Genomic DNA, 15,574 nt, shown 5'->3' on the forward strand with positions numbered 1-15,574 from the left:
AAAATTAATGTAAAGTACCAGAAAATTTATAAGAAAATGGAGACGTTTATTTTTTAAAATAAAAATTAAATAGTTAATTTTATTAAAATATCATAATTATATATTAATTTTAAAATAAAATTCAATTTACTTTTTATATTTATTAGAAAATTTTAATTTAATAATTTTTAATTTTTTAATTTAATTTAAAATTTTTAATTTATATCTAATTATTAAATTAGATATAAATTAAAAATTTTAAATTAAATTAAATAAAAAAAATTAAAATAATTAAATTAGATGTACCAATAAATAAAGAACCAATTGACCTTTATTCTTAATAACTTTTCCTTTTTAAAACTCACATTTGGAAAATTACGTTTTATTTTAACACGTGTCTCTAAGTGGTACGAGCAAGCAGCACGTGTTATAACCCTGCACCGTCACTTTTCTTCCTCGGGCATAATCGCGAAATTATAACGGAGAAAACCTGAAGTCTTCAATCAGATCCATCGGATCACATTCGCATCAACGAGGAGAAGCAGAAACCAGAAGCAAAGAAGAAGATAATGTCAGGGTCCGCCATGGTGGGAGATCCGAGCTCCTGGTCGCGCGCGTTGGTAAAGATTTCTCCTTACACATTCTCCGCCGTTGGCATCGCCATTGCTATCGGCGTCTCTGTTCTCGGCGCTGCCTGGTACTCTCTTAAACTCGTTTACACATTCCTTTGTATCTATACGTGTTAATTTTGATCTTCTCTAAATGATCTGTTTATATGATTGGCATTGATAGGGGAATTTACATAACTGGAAGCAGTTTGATTGGAGCTGCGATCAAGGCTCCTCGCATTACTTCTAAAAATCTGATCAGGTAACAGGCCTCAGGTTTTCTCAATCCTTGTTGAATACCATCATTGGGTCTGGCCATGGTGTCTTCGTCTGCTTTTTGTCCCTGTAACCCTAGGTGTTAAGATTTCGAATTTTATGTTCAATTGATTTAACGTCAGGTTCCCTGATGCTTTATTTTATAATCCATTATTGTCACACCTGATATTTATAATCTCGTTTCAAAGATTCATCCGTACTGCACGGTCTATTGAATACGATGATCTTTTGGACTGTGGAAGTAGAAGATAATCCAGAAGAAATGAGCTGAATTGGACACCGTTTATTATACTCAGTGATGATGTGAAGGGACTAGGAAGCAAAAATCTCAATCTAGTAAATTTGATTTTTCAGAACCCATTTAGCTTGAACTGTTTCACAACTTTAAGGATGAAAGAATCGGCAAAGTTTTTGGGAGTGTGAAGGATTTGGGAGAGTTAAGAATTCAAAAAGTGATGTCTCTTTCTATTATACTAGACCTCTTGAGTTGTATGCTTATTGATAATTTTATAGGCTTAGTATCCAACATGCCTTTTTATTTAAGTTTATAGGCTTAGTATCTAACTTGCCTTTTTATTTAAGTTTATAGGCTTAGTATCTAACTTGCCTTTTCATTACTTGGAAGCTAGATCATCCTCATACCATGTTGTCGTTTCAATTTTTCTGATAGTTTTAGTTGGATGCTCATATTTCTATCTGCAGCATTGCAGCCACAAAGTATGTGTTTATTCTGATTATGATGTTTTCTAACTGGCAATAATGTTGACTTTAATTTCATCTTCTTTAGCATTTTATATATTTTAGATTTTGGAATACAAGTGATGTTAAATGGTAATCTGATTCAATGGCCTACTTTTCTCAGTGTAATCTTTTGTGAAGCTGTTGCTATATATGGTGTTATTGTGGCGATTATTCTACAAACAAAACTAGAGAGTGTTCCTGCTGCACAGATATATGCTCCAGAGTCCCTTAGAGCTGGATATGCAATATTTGCCTCTGGGATCATTGTAGGCTTTGCTAACCTTGTCTGTGGGTATGTCCTGATCCTTATACATCTTCTAATGAACTATTTGATATTAACAGGTAATATTTCTGTATTTATGATATCTATGTAGCTTGTCATGATTTGTATTTTGGAAACAGGCTGTGTGTAGGAATAATTGGCAGCAGCTGTGCACTGTCTGATGCTCAAAACTCCTCACTCTTTGTGAAAATTCTTGTGATTGAGATCTTTGGTAGTGCGCTTGGGTTGTTTGGAGTGATCGTTGGAATAATTATGTCAGCTCAAGCGACATGGCCTGCAAAAACAGCGTGATTGTTGTTCTTTCCAGAACACGAAAATCAATCGTGACGGAGTGCATATTTGTTATGCAATGCCAAATAGACTGTATTTTATTCTTTTAATATTTCTTGTTAGGCATGTAAAAACTGATATGGAAATGAGATGCTATCTTCTTTTGATTTTAGTCGTAGACTGCATTTACCCAACTGAAAAATAAGATCTTGAGCAAAGAAGTATTGGTGCAATTTGAAGGATGGTCGTTTAATCTCCGGCTTGTATCAGACTATGTTGTTGTAGTCGTTTGCATGAGATGTTTCGAGTTGGGGATGGCTAGATGCCTCCTGATTGTTGATTTTGACCTTGTAGAGTTGCAAAAGGAAGATGTTTAGCTTAACGGTTACAAGTAATAAAAGGCATTGAGATCCATTTCTACCTGTCTAGACTGCTAATGTTGAAGAATTCATTATGTTGCTTGCTTTTAACTAAAAAGCAATCAACAGAAAAATATAGCCAAATCACAAATCAAGTTGACTTCTTGGCATATTGAAATGGAAAACGTTTCTCAAAATTGTGCTGATATTTGATTACAACTGGCGAATTCGTGATCAATCAATGATTTTATGGATTAAGTTAACCTAAAATTTAAAGTAAGTCTTTGTGATTTCACCCACCTCATTGGAATTTGAATTAAATCTATTCAAAACTAATAACTGAACTTAACGATTTGATTTAATTAAAGTCAAGTTTAACTATGAATTATAACCACCCAAAATTGGTTCGATACCAAATCATGGCCAGCTTGTCTATTGGTGATTTAATGTTATTATTTATTTTAATTTTAAATTAAATTTAACATCTTTTAATTATATAAATTCTAAAATAGTTAAATAATTTTTTAAAATGTTTCCTAAATAATATTTAAAATAATTTTATTTTTTTTAAAAAATAACTTTTTAACCGTAACTTAAAAAAGTGCTTTATATTAACATTTTTAATAGTTAATAAAGATATTAAAATATAAAAAATAAATAATTAAAAAAACTTTTCATTTGACTTATAAATTGATAAAATTTATTTATAAATAAAAAATTATAAATAAATTAATATTTTATTTAATTTATAAATTAAAAAATAATTTAAAATAAATTGTAAGTTATTATTTTAAAATTACTCATAAAATAAAAAATTATATTATTTTAATAATTTATAAAAATATCAATATTATCATAGGCAATGCTTAATTATATATTTTTTCATAATTTTAATAAATTAAATTATTTTTTAAATATCTTTCAACGAAATATTTAAATTAAGTTATTTTTAAATAATTTTATTAAATTTATTTTTAATTTAATTTTAAAAAATATATTTTAAATTAAAAATAAAAAATTAATACTCAATCTAAACACCTTTTAATTTTGTTAAAAGAATTGAGATTAAATAATAATTAAAAAAAAAAAAAAGAAAAAGACCAAGACTTTTTAAAGGCGAATCAACTGGAAAGCTACTGAGAGAGAGAAACCCCAATTCGGCAATTCCCAAATTGCTTTCTTCTCTTCGTCTCCCGTCTGATATATATATATATATATATATATATATATATATATATACACACACACATACGCCACGCTAAGTGCGTCTTGCATACCCTTTAGCACACATACTAGGTAGAGTGAAGAGATAAAGAAAATGGGGGCAGGGCGTGAGGTGTCGATATCTCTGGACGGAGTGAGGGATAAGAACGTGATGCAACTCAAGAAGCTAAATACTGCACTATTCCCCGTTCGCTACAACGACAAATATTATGCTGATGCCCTCGCTTCCGGGGATTTCACTAAACTTGGTTTCTACCTTCTCTATTTTCTTTTCTTGCTTTTTACTTTCAACAACATGAATCCGCTCTTGGGTTTTTCTTGTTCTTATAATTTTATATGTTTGTGTTGTTTTCTTGGATTTTGCTGTTGATTTAAGGATTTTGGTTTTGCCATGCTTTTTTGGATTGTTATGCTTGAGGCGTGATAATATGAATAGTCCCTTCATTGAGAAAATCTGTCTAGTTGGCAAAAGTGTGTGAGATTGAATGTGGATTAAGAAGCAAAAATGCAAGTTAGAATGAAGACTTGTCCACCCAAATTAGTATTAATTTTTAAGGTTTCTTGTTGTTGCATTCAAGACTAGAAAATATCAATGTGCTTCAATTTTTCTTCTATCTGTATCCCATATTGTATTGGATTGTTACTCATTATCTCAAGTTCCTTATTCTTGGCAATTCATTTTTCAAACATTTGGTTTTGCACCATGGAGTATTGCACCCTTGTTTCCATTGTACACAGTTGTTTGACATTGTATCTGTTTCCATTTCAGTGTAGTACTAATTTTTTCATGCAATATCTGTTCAAAGCAGTTTGAGCACTTCAAATTTATGTCCAAAACTGTGCAAAACATCTTTTATATCCCTTGTTGATACTTCAGTGGATTGATGCTCAGAACTACGTATTATGGTGCTTATAATCTGTGGTGCCTCCATATCATGCAGACATGGAATACCACATAGATAAACATGTATACATAGCATATAAGGAGGCCATGTTTTCCTTGTCTTGGGGTTTTATTGGTTCCAGCAACAATAATGTATTCTGGGGAGCATCATTCCAATAAGAATATTAAGTTTTCTGACAACTTTCATTTTACTTTATGTTCAGCATATTACAGTGACATCTGTGTTGGTGCAATTGCATGCCGGCTGGAGAAGAAGGAAGGAGGGGCTTTTCGTGTTTACATCATGACATTAGGTGTTTTAGCACCATACCGAGGCCTAGGCATTGGTGAGTAGAGTTGAACCACTTGTATAAATCATTCAGTGACATGCAAGCTCTCTTATAAATTTCTTTAGCAAAAAACCTACTCCTTGAACGTGAATAAGTTCTTTCCAGAAATTCAAATTCCTTTATTTATAAGATGATTCCAGGCCTTCATTTTCTAATTCCCATTTGCCTTTTAGGCTTTGCAACTTGTTAGCAGTAGAGCCACTTTCTAAAGTCAGAAGTACAAAGTTATCATGAACTCTATTCTATAGAACCATACATGAAGAACGGTTCCAAATCCCTTTGCTGAAAAGTACTGTTGTTTATAAAATCATCTTTGAGCGTAGGGTCAAGGCTTGTGATAGAAAGTTTTGGCGAAAAAACAATACTAATAGAATGTCTGGTTGCGCAGGTACAAGGCTGTTGAATCATGTTCTTGATCTCTGCTCCAAGCAAAATATTTCAGAGATTTACTTGCATGTGCAGACAAACAATGAGGATGCCATCAAGTTTTATAAGAAATTTGGATTTGAAATCACAGATACCATCCAGCACTATTACACAAACATTACACCACCTGACTGCTATGTTCTTACCAAATTCATCACTTGTCAGACGAATAAATGATGTTGCAAAGTTCACAGTGAAGTTGGCAATCGTTGGTTTTTCATGCGGTTTATTGGGCTGAACTTGGGATTACTTGCACGGGGGACATCATAATCTGATTGGTGAAATGACTTCTAACAGTTCCTATAATGGTCTGTTAGACCAATGACCTATAAATCATTTAATAGTTTATAAACATTTTGAAAGTTTGTATTCTATTGATATCGGAAGAGGGATCTTGCTGTCTGCTAAGATTTTGTTTGTGAATTTTGGGCAGTTGAAATTATTTGCTCTTTAATTTCTCCATGGCTTTATGGCTTCTGCTTGCACATTATGTTGATCAGCTAGACAGTGAAATGCTCTCAAGAATGAGACCCATCACCCAACTAGAAGGATTGCTCTTTATGAGCATGTGAAAAAAAAAAATAAAATCCCCAACTTGAGCAAACTTCTAGAAATCTTAAAGCGCTTTGCGTATGTGAGATTGGATGATGGGAAGCTTAAATTGTTCAATTGTCAATGGATACTAACTGTCAGATGGAGCCTTCAATAACTGATGTGTAGGCAATTCTTCAAGAATTTCAGAGCTTGTTTTTTGAGCAGGGAAGATTGCCTTGCTCCACAGGAATGCACATTATTGACTAAGAGATGTAAAAACCAGATTCTGTGAGGTGCGAGAGAAACCAGCCAGAAGATAACAATAACGCGAAGCAAATATTGATACCTTATCCTATGGAATAATACATACAGCTTTAATTTACAGCAATTAATTGGGCTCATAATGATATCAGTTTACTACAATATGTACACAATTCTGAGGCTAAGCACGCAAACAATGAAATTCTTCAGTATGACCGCAAATAGTTCATCTTCTTCCCAACTGTGTTTGCAGTTAGTAGGCTAGACCACCAGCAAAAGCATCTCCATCATTTAAAAGAGACTCTGTCAGCCAATAACCATCCCATGAACCACCAACTTTCTGCAATAACAAGCCAGACATCAAATGTATTGACATGGCAAGTACACTGAATTTGAGTATTTAGCTGTGAAAAACAGGCTTCCTACATGCTATTGTTGAAATAAAAAACATCAAAAGAAGCCATAATGTTCAAAAATCCATACAGTATTTTGACTGAATGGATAGCTAGATTTAAACAAAGATAATCTAGTTCAACAAATTTGATCCCCTCAAAACTTGTACATAAATATTATAGAGCTCACCAGCTTAGCAATAAAACTAATGACCAGCCTTGAATGAAGCATGGCTCTAGAAGAATACAGTTAGAATTAAGAATTAGAACCACTTCCAATTTTATATGCAAACATTCAAGAACTTTCATTCAGTTTCTTAATAATGAATCTCAAATTTTTCCACCACACAAGTGTCATTACAAGTACTGCAACTCTAAAGATTATAGTCAATATAAAATACTCCATAATATTAATTAATAAAATATTCACTATGGCCTACGATTGTTTTAATCATTCGTGATAGAATGCTATCTTTCAGTCTATTAAAATAAATGCTGATCCCATTTTATCTCCATATGTAAGATGAAAATCTCAAACAAAAGGTTTGATTACCTGGACCATGGTAAATTGAAATATTTCTTCCTCCTCTGGGCGATTTCCTCGTATCCAAACTCGCTGCTTGAATCTATTCTGTTCCACAATAATATACATATCAAAAATAGTTAATTTGGAGAGAAGGAAATCGTGTTCCATATGAGAGGAGTTAAGACTCATATAGTTTTTCTTTGATAGATATATGCATTCATTTGTGAGCTCACTTGAAAATTAAAATATCATTTAATTACAAAGTGATGAAAAAGAAAATATCAAACCTCTTTCACCAACAAACTGCTTAGGATTTTTCTTTCTTTGTGCCCAAGCAAAACTCGATAGGTTGAATGGTGAAAAATCCGCCTAAATCTTTCGAACTGCAATTAAGATGGCAAATGATAGATATAAGAAATATGGCATTCAATGAAAAAGAAAAGTTAAAAACATCTACATTCACTGACCTGCCCCAAATCAAAGAAGGGTCCAAAATAAGTTGATCTCTCAAATGGGTCAAATCCAGCAAACTGTCGTGGCCACAGACAACAGCAGTCACATTTTGTTCAATGTGCTGAAAGTGTATATATATAACAATACCCCCCGGTGATGCATGTAAAGACAAGTGCTTTTTTTTTTCCTTTTTGGGAGAAGGGATGGGTTACGCTTTCTTTTATCTCTACTCTTTCAACTTTCTGTGCATATGCCACTTACTAATGCTGAGTACTCAGGCATTTAAGGACCTCAACACCACTGGAAGCAGTCCTGGTCCCCCTCTCTCCTCTCTCTCTCTCTCTCTCTCATGCATGCAAATCCACAGTAAAGACATTTTTTTTTCCCCTTTCTGGGAGAAGGGGTGGGTGGGTTAAGCTCTCTGTAATCTCTACTCTTTTCAACTTTCTGTGCATACGCCATTTTCTAATGTTGAGTACTCAGGCATTGGAGGACCTCGCCACCACCGGGAGCAGTCCTGGTCCCCCAACACCACCCCTACCCCCACCCCCACCCCCACTCTCTTCTCTGATGCATGTAAAGCCACAGTACAGACAAAATGGCAGTGTTTTTCTTTTTGGGAGAAGGGTTGGATAGGTGGGTTAAGCTCTGTGTTATATCAAATCTTCCTAACGCTGAGTACTCGGGCATTGGAGGACCTCACCACCACCGGGAGCAGTCCTGGTCTTACACCCACACCACCACCCCCACCCCCCCCCAAAACAAAGAACCACCACCACCAAAGGGAGGCCAATCTTTAACATCATCAGTAACGAAAAGACAACAACGAAAAAGAATAATATTAAAGAAGCGTCATGGACTGGGATTTAGAGTTACCCTGTACATAACCTCGATTCCATAATCTGGACGTGGTTGATCGTTGTACTTCAATGCATCAAGCTGGTGCTGTACAGCTTCTTCTGCACTAAACTACAACGAGAATTTAACATAGATTGACATACTATCCATAAAATAATAATACTAATAATAAAATAGTGACTTCAAGTGCTAAATTGCATGGTCAGAAAGTTACATTTAGCCTTGGGCCAAAAGGTCTCTTCCGACGAGATTCAAGCCTGTAGTACGAAAAAAAAAATGCAAGTAAATATTTGCATTTCATAAACAAATATTCCTTCCCACTTGACAATCAACAAGGTAAAAAGATCATATTTTCCTGTCTACAATACCAAAAAATACCAAAAAATTCGGTTAAAATTATCACCTGATTACGAGTTGATTTCTTAATCTCAAATAACCCAAGAGATGAGTAATTTCAAGATTACTTAGGATAGTTGCACATGAAATCGATAATAATATTCATCGAATATAAGAATTTGACGGGAACCCATGAGGTAGAAACAGAAGCGATCGAGCTAGAGCAATCAGATGTAAGATCAGAAATAGGGAAGCTAAATTAGCATACCAATCAGTAGAGAGATAATCAGGTACATCGGCGGAAGCTCTCAATCGAGAGCTGACTGAGACGGACGCCGGCTTGCTATCACCGTTGAAGGGCTTGGATTTGGATAAGAGAGGGAGAAACTGCGGGGTTGAAAGACAGCAAGAGAACGACATCGTTTCCAACCTCAAGCAATCTCCACTCACTGTGTGGAAGTTTCTCGTCTATGGAACGCGGAAGTCCCAGGATGGGGTTTGCTTGGAGTCTCTTATTTGTTTTGAACCGTCCGATGATGTTTTCTTGATATCGTGCGGTAAGAAAATGGAAGAAAACCTACGCTTTAGATACATCATTTCTTAAAATGACTTGTCGGTTTAATAGGGTTAAACAAGATGAACGACACGCCGTGCAGCAAGCGTATTACAAAGCGAGTTCCCACTTCGCACCGTTCTTGTTGTGCCAGACTCAATGTCGATGAAGCGTTCTGCTGTCCTCTTCAATTCCTCGCTGCTACGGCCACCGAACCTGCTTCCATGTCTTCTCGCTCTTCCGTACTCTCTCTCTCTCTCTCTCTCTCTCTCTCTCCAACTATATACAAGTATGTATGACTCGCTATGGGTGCTGTGTAGTAAGCTTGGCGTCCTTTTGCCGTATATAGGTGCAGCGGCGGAAGAGACTAGCTATTTGCGACCGGAGACTCGCACTTCTGGTGAGTACTCAGCTTAGCTTTAAGTGGAATTCTTTGTATTTTTGCTATTTTTGTTGTGAATTCATGGGTTATTATAACCCAGATAATGAACTCTTAAAAAGCAAATTCTCCAACTTTATTGATTGGTCCTCAATTCCGTTAATTTCTCTCTCAACCTTTTTAAAATAATGCTCCATACAACTAACAAATCGCTGCAAAGATGGAATAGTATCAGCACGTTGCCAACATCTTGCATGTTCGGCTTTTGAGCCCCAAATTACTGATGACTTAGTTGATCCAGGAGCTAAAAAATCAGAGATCAAAAGAACAACGGAACGGCTATAATTTCTTACCTTGCATGATAAGTCTTTTCTTTTTTAATTTTACAGTAATAGTTCTTCATTCTTGCGGGTCTCTGCATAAGGCAGAGAAACAAAATGCTTATCTATAGGCAAGCAAAAGCTCACATAAATGGTATAAGAAAAGGAAGTAAAAACTGGAAGGAAGAGCATTTAGGATGAGAGATAATTGCAGGAAGCTTTTAGAAGCAGCTATGCCACCGCAAAACAAGCAAACAACAAAGTAATCTAAAGACTTCAGCCGTACCTCATTTAATACAATATATAATATAATATCTTTTATGGATTTTACATGTAATGCCATATCTTTCTCATAAATGTGATGATTTTGTTTCTCTCTATTCGATACACGTCGCAGATAACGCATAGTTAAGTAAGCAAGAATGATATCAATCCTGACAGTATTAAATGTGTATCTTTTACCGTATCTGGGGAGATGAAGCAAACTGAGCACTCTACTCTATGAGGGGCAGCAAGGGGAAAACACTGTACAAATCACGAAAAGAAAGAAAGTTGGGACGCTAATGCAGGAGGGTATGCGAGTGAAAACACTGATTGAATTCTGTCTTCTTCTGCCCTTACGAATGAGAAGGGCAAAATGTTAAAATGCTGTAAACTTAGGAAACTGTTCATGCATGTATCTTACAAATCTTATGGGCAAAACTTTGAAATTCTGCGAGTATAATGCACTAAAAAACAGCGTGGAGTGCCACCAACTTTAGTATATTAGATATCTTAGGTGCTTGATGATGATGTTTGTGATGGAAATGTTTGATTTTTATGGAAGATGAAATTTGTATATGCATCTATTGAACAAGTATTTCACTTCTTGACAAAGCTAATCAAGTAGTTAAAGTTTTCCTTACAAAGGACATTTTTCTTCTGAGACTAAGCATGCAATTCCTGGACTTGGAGGAACAGTTAGTTTAACATGGAACTTCATTAAACTATTACTTGAAAACATGGAACTGTGTGGCTGATACTCAAGTGAATGCCTTTAAGCACGAAACTTTTTCTGCAATGCACTGGTTCAGTTTTCTGAAGGTATATGTTGCTGGTTGTATCTTTCATGAAATGGGCAGCGATCATATTGCAATAGCTTCTGAATTGGCATTAACAAAAGACAATCAATGATAACATGGAAGTCCAGCAGCACTTTGCAATCAGAAGCAACTTGCAAATTACCTCTTGGCCTCAGTTTCTCCACTACAGTTATTACTTTTTTGCAATTATATTTGATTCTTAAGCTGAAATTTTGATCTGTGTATCATTAGATTTTTGCTGGGAGATAATTGGATGAGACCTTGATCATCTTAAGTTATGGCCTGCTTGGAGGATGATAAAATGGCTAATCGTGCCAAATTCAAGCTCGAATCAATTTTAAAAATTTAAAACTCAAAATTTGACTTTAGTTTAAAAATTTAGCACAAACTTTAGAGATTTTAATTTTTTATTTTTTTATAGACAATTTTTTTTATTGCTGTAGTTGAATGGTAATATTCAATTTTGCTAATTCTAATTTGAAAATTTTATAATAAAAAATATTAACATAAAATAAGTGTATAATTTATCTATTTAATTATTTTGTTGCATAATTTTATATCTTTTATTTTATTTACATAGCATATCTAAGAATTCATATCTAAAATTTGAATTTACATTCTCATATTTTTTATTTAGAAAATTTACAAATCCGAAAGATGAATATATCCATTTTCAACGTTCATGATCGAGTTGCAGTAATATAGCAGTAATTGTGGCAATTTTTTGAAATTTTTTTTTTAAGAAAATTGGGAAAATAGAGTTTAATATTCAAATGTGATAATTTTCTGAATAGATAAAAAATTAAAAAATTAGTTTTTTAGTTTTTCAAATTTTAATAAAGATTTAAAAAACAGTTTCACTTTTTTCCTTTATAAAAAAAATTGTTTTCTAATTATTTTTCAAGTGAAAAATAATAATTTTCTTGAATTAAAATTATATTATAATTTTTAATAATTAAAATTAAATAATTATTTAAGAAAAATAGTTATTTATAATTATAAAACATTAATTATAATCCTAAAATTACTCGATCTCGAATTTATTAAAATAAAGTTAATTTTCTAATAAAACGACTCATCTATGCTTCTAATTACAGGAATGGCGGGCAAGTTTTAAAATGGGCTTGGAGATGGTCCTCACATAAAGTTCCATTGACTGGCTTTCAAATCTGGAAAGTTATTTAAGAAACGAAGGGTACTTCCACAGCTTTCATCATAAAAAAGATTGTACGTCCTGCATGTGAATTGTGAAGCGTCCATTCAAAATTACGCAAATGCTAGTATTAACTGGAAATTGGTTTAGTGGTTTTGAGAGGGTGGTGGTCGTGGTGGTGGTGGTGGAGTGGACCTATTCAACAAACCTCCAACTGGGAACACCTAACTGGGAGGGCCATTGCTCCTCTTTCTCTCTAACCCCTTACTCTTAGTTGCAGAGGCACTGTACTTGTTTTTGGCAGGGGGCGCCATAGCTGATGCTTACGACAAACACGGACCATGGTCCACCTGCTGTCATAGGCCACAACGAATGGCTCAAACCATTCTTTCGTATGCCTTGTTAGGTTTAAGGGCCAGTTCGACATAAAAAGAAAACTTTTTTTTTCCTTTTTTTAAGAAAATATTTATTTTCCGTGCATGGTTAATGCTTTGTTGGTTCCTAATAATAATAAATGCTAGAATTATGACAAGTAAACATCTGATTGGTGTTACCTTAATTGGACTGGTTCCTCCAGCGTGAGAGGCTTAAGATTAAAGAGTTTTAAGACCACCGAAGAACGTTAAAACGTTCTCCCTCTCTCAGTCTCTGTCGAGTTCTTCTCTTTCTCAACATGGACAATGCTTTCTGCTCACATTTCTCATTCAAGGTAAGCTTTTTTTTTTTTTTCTCTGTCTTTTGCTCTCTCTGGTTCTCTTTTTAAAATTCATGTTCCTCTATTGGTTATCTGACTCTGTTTTTCTACTGGAAAATTATCTTACAGCTCCATGAATACTCTGTCCGTTTCTTTTCTCCTAATAAAACAATTTCTAATAGATCTCAGATTAATTTTCTTTTTTTGTTTTTTGGTGCTTTCTCATAATGTGGAAGAAATTTTATCATAATATGATAATGGGTCTCTCGTTTTTGCAGGGATGTTAAGGTTCTTGTAGTCTGTTGTATGATTTGATGAAGGAAAAATCTTTTGGGAAAACCCCTTTTCCTGTTAGACCTTGAAAATCCTAATAAGACCCAAACTCTAATTAATCTGATCAGCACTACTTCTTGGGCGAAGGAAAAAAGAAAAAGTAACAATGTCTGGTTTAAATCCCAAATCACCACCGTTGGTTCCTTCGTCGTCCTCTCGAAAACTCCCAGATTTTAAACAATCTGTGAAGCTTAAATACGTAAAGCTTGGTTACCATTACCTTATCACCCATGGAATGTATCTGTTTTTATCGCCTCTTGTTGTTATTGTCTCTGCACACTTATCTACATTCTCTATCCAACATGTTCATGATCTCTGGGATCATCTCAAATTCAATCTCATATCTGTGATCCTGTGTTCAACCCTCCTTGTGTTTTTGTTGACCCTTTATTTACTCACTCGCCCTCGCCCTGTTTACCTTGTGGATTTTTCCTGTTATAAGCCTGATGATTTGAGAAAATGTACTAGGCAGATTTTTATGGAAAGGTCTCAGTTAACTGGTTCTTTTACTGAGCAAAGTCTTGAGTTTCAAAGGAAGATTCTTGAAAGGTCTGGGCTTGGAGAGTCAACTTATCTCCCTGAGGCTGTTCTCAGAGTTCCTCCAAATCCATGTATGGCAGAGGCGCGGAAGGAGGCTGAGGCTGTGATGTTTGGTGCAGTTGATCAATTGTTTGAGAAAACATCTGTGAAACCGAAAGATATTGGGATTTTGATTGTGAATTGTAGCTTGTTTAATCCAACTCCCTCTTTATCTGCTATGATCATTAATCATTATAAGCTCCGAGGGAATATAATTAGTTATAATCTGGGTGGCATGGGTTGCAGTGCTGGTTTGATATCCATTGATCTTGCTAAAGATCTTCTTCAAGTGCATCCTAATTCTTATGCATTGGTCATTAGCACGGAAAACATCACTTTGAATTGGTACTTTGGGAATGACAGGTCAATGCTCCTTTCGAATTGCTTGTTTAGAATGGGAGGTGCTGCCATTTTGCTTTCAAATAAAAGGTCTGAGGGGTGGCGTTCCAAGTACCGATTGGTCCACACTGTTAGGACTCATAAGGGTGCTGATGATAAGTGCTTCTCTTGTGTTACTCAAAGAGAGGATTCTACTGGGCGCATTGGAGTTTCATTGTCCAAGGATTTGATGGGAGTAGCTGGCGAGGCTTTAAAGACTAATATCACTACCTTGGGCCCTCTTGTTTTGCCAATGTCTGAACAGCTTCTCTTCTTTGCCACACTGGTGGTGAAGAAACTTTTCAATATGAAGATTAAGCCATACATCCCAGATTTCAAATTCGCATTTGAGCATTTCTGTATCCATGCTGGTGGAAGAGCTGTGCTGGATGAATTGGAGAAAAACCTGCAGCTTTCTGATTGGCATATGGAACCTTCAAGAATGACACTATATCGATTTGGTAATACTTCAAGCAGCTCTCTTTGGTACGAATTGGCTTATACAGAAGCCAAAGGAAGGATGAAAAGGGGGGACAGAATCTGGCAGATAGCCTTTGGGTCTGGATTCAAATGTAACAGTGCAGTTTGGAAAGCTCTGCGGACCATAGACACATCTGAGGAGAGGAACCCATGGATAGATGAGATACACCTGTTCCCAGTGGATGTTCCTAAGGTTTCAGCCATATAGAAATGCTAGCAGTGGTTTCTCATTTCTCTGCAGGGCAGGGGCTTCTGGTGATGGAAGCAAATTTCTTTGAGTGATGAATCTTTTTTGTCTGCTTTTACTGCAAAATCATTTAGGACTTGTTAACTATATTGGTTTTCCTTTTTAAGCTATGAGTGATTTAGAATGAGGTAATGACTTGGAATTAGGCTGTATTGTCCTCAAGTTAGCAAGAATGTGATTACCAGGCATTTCATTTTTCTTTACTGAGACACTGTCATCTCTTTGGCACTGTCCATTGTCATTCAGCGTCGGACATCGACCCCCCTAGCATATTCTGTTATGTCACTTTTAACTTTATACGCTATTCATCCCAAAGCAAACAATACTTCAGGTAGACCTCGTTATGTAATATTTTTAACAATGAACTTTGAGAGAATTGGGAAAACCTTCATTAGTTGTAAAATTTAGCTGCTGAAGAAGATTAAGATCCATGTTTGAATTTTGTATACATACAACAGCATACATCAGTGAATTATAAGAAACCTCAGGACAGTGCTATTTCTTATACCCTTCCCCAAAGATGCCAGGAGATACAAAACTTTGCGGTTATAAAGTTCAGAGCTACCTTTATACATTTTCAACCAACAATGAAAAATAAACGAGTAACTTGACATGAA

At 35.0% G+C, this 15,574-nt stretch overlaps 4 protein-coding genes across 6 annotated transcripts; 3 read left to right on the plus strand and 1 right to left on the minus strand.

Moving 5' to 3' along the window:
* The first annotated feature begins 363 nt into the window (after nt 1–363).
* On the plus strand, nt 364–2,410 carry LOC110654079 (V-type proton ATPase subunit c''1). The gene is made up of 4 exons (XM_021809957.2): nt 364–676; nt 772–849; nt 1,726–1,896; nt 2,007–2,410. Exons 1-4 carry the CDS (start codon nt 549–551, stop codon nt 2,176–2,178), a joined length of 549 nt encoding a protein of 182 aa, XP_021665649.2. The 5' UTR covers nt 364–548; the 3' UTR covers nt 2,179–2,410.
* Nucleotides 2,411–3,722: 1,312 nt separating this feature from the next.
* LOC110654078 (uncharacterized) lies at nt 3,723–5,861 on the plus strand. Its single transcript, XM_021809956.2, has 3 exons — nt 3,723–3,988; nt 4,848–4,970; nt 5,362–5,861. The coding sequence occupies exons 1-3, from the start codon at nt 3,835–3,837 to the stop codon at nt 5,574–5,576; spliced, it is 492 nt and encodes a 163-aa protein (XP_021665648.2). The 5' UTR covers nt 3,723–3,834; the 3' UTR covers nt 5,577–5,861.
* Nucleotides 5,862–6,256: 395 nt separating this feature from the next.
* On the minus strand, nt 6,257–9,435 carry LOC110654077 (uncharacterized). 3 transcript variants are annotated; one of them, XM_021809954.2, is made up of 7 exons: nt 9,028–9,432; nt 8,638–8,680; nt 8,454–8,534; nt 7,580–7,642; nt 7,400–7,495; nt 7,140–7,217; nt 6,257–6,534 (listed from the first exon to the last, which is right to left on the minus strand). In XM_021809954.2, exons 1-7 carry the CDS (start codon nt 9,177–9,179, stop codon nt 6,448–6,450), a joined length of 600 nt encoding a protein of 199 aa, XP_021665646.2. In that variant the 5' UTR covers nt 9,180–9,432; the 3' UTR covers nt 6,257–6,447. The 3 variants fall into 3 exon arrangements, with proteins under 3 accessions (XP_021665646.2, XP_021665645.2, XP_021665647.2); XM_021809953.2 differs by having other exon boundaries at nt 8,442–8,534; nt 9,028–9,315; XM_021809955.2 differs by lacking the exon at nt 7,580–7,642 and having other exon boundaries at nt 8,442–8,534; nt 9,028–9,435.
* A 3,026-nt stretch (nt 9,436–12,461) lies between these two features.
* Nucleotides 12,462–15,160, plus strand: LOC110654075 (3-ketoacyl-CoA synthase 11). The gene is made up of 2 exons (XM_021809950.2): nt 12,462–12,955; nt 13,219–15,160. Exon 2 carries the CDS (start codon nt 13,380–13,382, stop codon nt 14,916–14,918), a length of 1,539 nt encoding a protein of 512 aa, XP_021665642.2. The 5' UTR covers nt 12,462–12,955; nt 13,219–13,379; the 3' UTR covers nt 14,919–15,160.
* The last annotated feature ends 414 nt before the right edge of the window (nt 15,161–15,574 follow it).

The sequence above is a fragment of the Hevea brasiliensis genome, chromosome 4, assembly GCF_030052815.1.
Source record: "Hevea brasiliensis isolate MT/VB/25A 57/8 chromosome 4, ASM3005281v1, whole genome shotgun sequence".
NCBI classification, from domain to species: Eukaryota; Viridiplantae; Streptophyta; class Magnoliopsida; order Malpighiales; family Euphorbiaceae; genus Hevea; species Hevea brasiliensis.

What these genes read in the sequence shown, in the direction of transcription:
- LOC110654078 (XM_021809956.2), top strand. Translation starts at nt 3,835, where the DNA reads ATGGGGGCAGGGCGTGAGGTGTCGATATCTCTGGACGGAGTGAGGGAT. An exon ending in CGGGGATTTCACTAAACTTG is followed by an intron (nt 3,989 to 4,847) that starts GTTTCTACCTTC and finishes CTTTATGTTCAG; the next exon opens with CATATTACAGTGACATCTGT. An exon ending in ATACCGAGGCCTAGGCATTG is followed by an intron (nt 4,971 to 5,361) that starts GTGAGTAGAGTT and finishes CTGGTTGCGCAG; the next exon opens with GTACAAGGCTGTTGAATCAT.
- LOC110654077 (XM_021809953.2), bottom strand. Translation starts at nt 9,179, where the DNA reads ATGTCGTTCTCTTGCTGTCTTTCAACCCCGCAGTTTCTCCCTCTCTTA. An exon ending in CTTTTGGCCCAAGGCTAAAT is followed by an intron (nt 8,535 to 8,637) that starts GTAACTTTCTGA and finishes TTCTCGTTGTAG; the next exon opens with TTTAGTGCAGAAGAAGCTGT. An exon ending in TTCAATTTACCATGGTCCAG is followed by an intron (nt 6,535 to 7,139) that starts GTAATCAAACCT and finishes TTGTTATTGCAG; the next exon opens with AAAGTTGGTGGTTCATGGGA.
- LOC110654079 (XM_021809957.2), top strand. Translation starts at nt 549, where the DNA reads ATGTCAGGGTCCGCCATGGTGGGAGATCCGAGCTCCTGGTCGCGCGCG. An exon ending in ACTTCTAAAAATCTGATCAG is followed by an intron (nt 850 to 1,725) that starts GTAACAGGCCTC and finishes TACTTTTCTCAG; the next exon opens with TGTAATCTTTTGTGAAGCTG. An exon ending in TTTGCTAACCTTGTCTGTGG is followed by an intron (nt 1,897 to 2,006) that starts GTATGTCCTGAT and finishes TTTTGGAAACAG; the next exon opens with GCTGTGTGTAGGAATAATTG.
- LOC110654075 (XM_021809950.2), top strand. Translation starts at nt 13,380, where the DNA reads ATGTCTGGTTTAAATCCCAAATCACCACCGTTGGTTCCTTCGTCGTCC.